This window comes from Anopheles maculipalpis, chromosome 2RL (assembly GCF_943734695.1).
Source record: "Anopheles maculipalpis chromosome 2RL, idAnoMacuDA_375_x, whole genome shotgun sequence".
NCBI lineage: Eukaryota > Metazoa > Arthropoda > Insecta > Diptera > Culicidae > Anopheles > Anopheles maculipalpis.
In genome coordinates this window covers 35439048-35443347 of record NC_064871.1, presented here as the reverse complement: position 1 = coordinate 35443347, position 4300 = coordinate 35439048, and the positions used below count along the sequence as shown (strand labels likewise).

The 4300-nt window shown below is 47.6% G+C and overlaps 1 protein-coding gene across 1 annotated transcript; it reads left to right on the top strand.

Moving 5' to 3' along the window:
- Positions 1–480: 480 nt before the first annotated feature.
- LOC126557482 (hepatocyte nuclear factor 4-gamma) lies at positions 481–3821 on the top strand. Its single transcript, XM_050213273.1, has 7 exons — positions 481–677; positions 876–1089; positions 1181–1275; positions 1385–1927; positions 2023–2122; positions 2971–3107; positions 3201–3821. Exons 1-7 carry the CDS (start codon positions 560–562, stop codon positions 3797–3799), a joined length of 1806 nt encoding a protein of 601 aa, XP_050069230.1. The 5' UTR covers positions 481–559; the 3' UTR covers positions 3800–3821.
- The last annotated feature ends 479 nt before the right edge of the window (positions 3822–4300 follow it).

Here is a 4300-nt window from a genome sequence, read left to right as displayed (position 1 = left end):
AAAAAAGAGAACCGTGTTGGCCACCCCGTCAAACAGTCCTACCAGGAATGGATGGAAGATGGAAGCGAAAGAGTTTGAGATTGTAGGTGATGATGGAAGAAGGCAAGTGTGAGAAAAAAAATAACCACCCGCCATCACCGCGTAATCGTTCAGTACAGTTCTGTGCGAGCTGCTGATTAACTCTGTGTCGTCTCTGAGACGCGTACGTACAGTATTGATCCCGAGATTTCCATCCAACCCCGAGAGAAGGACCTCTCGCTGTACGACTTTGAGAGGTTGTTTGTGTGTGTGTGTGTCCGGCCAACAGGGGAAGAGAAGGGTGTTTTGGGAACGGAAGGGAGAGTTTTGGGCGAGGTGCCAATAGTGGTAATCGCGCCCGTAGATGTGTCGCGCACATAATCAGTGGCTGAACCACACCGTACCCGTGTACGAACACTAGCGAGACAACGAGCGCGACGACGACGACGACGACGACCAGTTTGCGTGGCCCAGTGTCTACGATTGCCACAGACTACGATCGCTCGCCCGCTCTTAATCGTCGTCGGTAGTTCCGTTCGGCATGATGATGCAGTTTTTGCCTCTTACAGAATGTGTACCACTGCTCGCAAGCCAATATGCTGCTACCAAGATGTCTAACACCGGAATAGAATACAACGAGCTGAACGACCGAACGAAAGGTAAGAAAAGGCTTTACTGGGGCGATTTTTTTCGGTAGCCCGCGTGATGCCGCTGGCGTGCGGCATCCGCGATAAGCATATCTTTTGGGGCATCGTGGGGGGGGTTGTCTCGTGCGAGGAGGATTGTGGGAACAGTAGATTGTCCCCGGGTGGGTTGACAAGTCCTTTTATTCTAACCGTGTGTTTCGTTGCTTGCAGGAAGCCACGACAGCCCGAGTCATACGTCCGATACGGCGTATGAATCATGTCTGAGTCCGCTGCAGCCGAACGATAGCAGCAGCTTCAATGCAATCAACGTGTGCGCTATCTGCTGTGATCGTGCCACGGGAAAACACTACGGAGCAGCCTCTTGCGATGGATGCAAGGGATTCTTTCGTCGAAGCGTGAGGAAAAACCATACCTACTCATGCAGGTACGCTACTAGTGAGAGAAATGGACATCCTACCCTCCAAAAGCTGCTCCAATTATTGATGCCTCTATTCGCCCCCTTACTATTGACACAGATTTTCACGGAACTGCGTAGTGGACAAGGACAAACGCAACCAGTGCCGCTACTGCCGGTTGAAGAAATGCTTCAAAGCCGGAATGAAAAAAGAAGGTAATAAAGAAAGCGCCCTCCCCTGCTCCCGGATCTCTCGTCTGATCGTGATAAGTAATGCTTTCCTTTTACGCGCTCTCACCCTCTCCATCCCAACCGCCCTTCCCAGCGGTCCAAAACGAACGGGATCGTATAAGCTGCCGCAAGCCAAGCACGGATGATAAGAACACCATTAACGGACTGTCGGTGAAGTTTTTACTGCGGGCAGAAAACTTTAGCCGCCACTTTGGGGCCGCGCTGGACGAAACGAACGATGCCGAGGAAGCGGACCTATCGTCGAAACGGTTCGCCAGCATCAACGATGTGTGTGATTCGATGAAGCAACAGCTGCTGATACTGGTCGAGTGGGCCAAATCCATACCGGCCTTTGCCGAGCTGCAGCTAGACGATCAGGTCGCACTGTTGCGGGCGCACGCTGGCGAACATCTGCTGCTGGGGCTGTCGCGCCGTTCGATGCATCTGCAGGACATGCTGCTGCTCGGGAACAATTGCATCATCACGAAGCAGTGCCCGGACGCGAACATGTCCCCGAACCTGGACATTTCCCGCATCGGGGCACGCATCATCGACGAGCTAGTGAGTGCCATGAAGGAGATTCAAATCGACGACTCGGAACTGGCGTGCATAAAGGCGCTAGTGTTTTTTGATCCAAGTACGTGTTCGCGACATTTGCCTCCGCTCCAAAACATGGCTGGGGTAACTAATTTGTGAATCTTTTTGCATTTGCTTCACTTTACTTTACACCAGGTGCAAAAGGACTGAACGAACCCGCCAAGATTAAATCGCTCAGGCACCAGGTTCTAAACAATCTCGAAGATTACATATCAGACAAGCTGTATGATTCGAGGTAAGTAAGAGTGCGGTTGCGGACTAACGTGTGCATTAAAAAAGGACAGATTTCCAAGATTTTTGAAGCGACACCCCGAGGCCTAGCGATTAACCCAAACAATCTCCATGATCTCTTTCATGGCGACATTTATGTATAACAGATTATCAGCAGATTAAAGCGTTATCAATCGAAGAAATGCAAGCATAGAATTTTACGTATTATCCTGAGCAAAAAAATGGAAATAGTATTGCAGAGCATTCATCTAAACGATTCTTAACAAGATATACGCTGCCGTCCATGTAAAGATCACTGAGAATGAGGGGCTGACGAAGCATGTGAACGGTGTCGCCAGAAGAAAATCTCAAATGCTTTCAACTCCTGCCAATAGATTTTTTCTAGCCTGGGTGAATCTCTGTCAGAAAATGTTATTCAATCGTATCCCCCAAATTTTATTCAATCGTATATCCACGACAGGGGGTGAGGCGACAACGGCGCCGATCTTCACACGACAGGATCGGCGTTCAAATCGCATCTGTGAGAACTGACTATCAAACTTACGTAGTATCAGCAAGTCTAGTAAAGCCGTTAGATGGCTGACATGACCTTAGAAGGTCGTTAAGCCAAGAAAAAGAAGAAGCAAGATCCAAGATGTACCTACTAATCGCCTTAAGTTCTCTCGTTGGACTGAGTAGCATTTTTAGTGTTGAATTTTTCCTGAATTCATTGAGTTATTTGTTGTAAATATTGTTGTGTATTTGTTATGTGTTGTTGTAGTTATTTGTTATTTCGTCACCGTCCAAAATTAATCTATTTTTTTAATGCACTCGTTAGTAAGATCACTTATCCGTCTTTAATTTTCGAAACAGGGGAAGATTTGGAGAGATCCTATTGCTACTACCAGTGCTGCAATCGATTACGTGGCAGATGATTCAACAGATAGAGCTTGCCAAAATGTTCGGTGTGGCGCATATTGATAGCCTTCTGCAGGAAATGTTGCTAGGAGGTACGTGATAAATGATCGTGGATCGACATTGCATCTTACTAATGCGTTGTGTTTTTCTTCGGAATTTTATATTTCTCACTACACTCTATATAGGAGATGCGATAGATACCTCATCAACGATCACCTCACCAATGAACATGATGAACACCAACAACAGCCCATCCGATTCGTGCGATACGACGCATCTTGCGCCCTCCATCGAAACGGCAGACCCTCTAGTACAAATGTCATCCCTGAATGGACCGGGATACAGTGGCGATTCCGACAGTTTGCTTATATCCCCGATGGATACGGTAACCAGTGGAAATGGTTACTGTGCCTCACGGAAAGCAGCTGGCCAATCTACACCTGATCCGTTAAACGGACCGCTTGGACAGCATGGTGGACCCAGAAATGGTGGTGTTTCAGCAGACGTTGGGTACCTGCAGCAGGGACCTCATCATCCGGGGCAGCAAACCCAACAGCAACAACGTCATGTGACGGGCAACTCAAGCGATTCGCCGGTGACGGTAGCGGACATCTACTTCCACGCACCAACGAGCGTTGGTCCACCGTCCCTGCAGCTCGACAGTGACGTTGCCATGTACAACAATAACAATCTGGGCTGCTGCCAGGGCGAGATGACACACTCGGGCCACAAGGGCTGCGAGATGGTGAAGATCGAAACCAAACGTGAACCGGAAAATGCCTAAAACCAAAACCCTCTTGCCCTGCTACTAGTCTAGCCCTTAGTAGCGCTTAGTAGCCCAGACCATTTAAAGCGATTTGCTTCTGGATTAACGTGCAATGTTAGGTAAACAAAAACAAAAGTGTCAAGGTGCAATAGCAGCCCAAGAGCAGTTGAATGCATTGAGCTAGAATTGATATTTAACGGTGCAACGGTCTGGTGCCCGATTTATAGTTGGTTTTCGTTACTTTGTTTTTACCATTACGTTTCATTTTGTTTTGATACGGTAGGATTGGTTTTTAGCCTCCTTTTTGTTTCGTTTTGTTTTTGTTGAATGTCTTTTCCTGTCGGTTCTTTGGTTGTGGGAAAAAAGAGGTAACGTGAAATTAAGGCTCATACGATCGGCGGTGATGAAGGTGATTGTGAGTTTTTTACTCTCACAGAACGCTTCATCGCTCGCTACTGTTGTGTCTCGTGACTAATATTCGATAGGCGTTAGAAATTATTGATTCGTTTGTTTTTTTTT

Coding starts and splice junctions, on each gene's coding strand:
- LOC126557482 (XM_050213273.1), top strand. CDS start 560: ATGATGATGCAGTTTTTGCCTCTTACAGAATGTGTACCACTGCTCGCA. Junction 678..875: donor GCTGAACGACCGAACGAAAG/GTAAGAAAAGGC, acceptor CGTTGCTTGCAG/GAAGCCACGACAGCCCGAGT. Junction 1,090..1,180: donor AACCATACCTACTCATGCAG/GTACGCTACTAG, acceptor CTATTGACACAG/ATTTTCACGGAACTGCGTAG.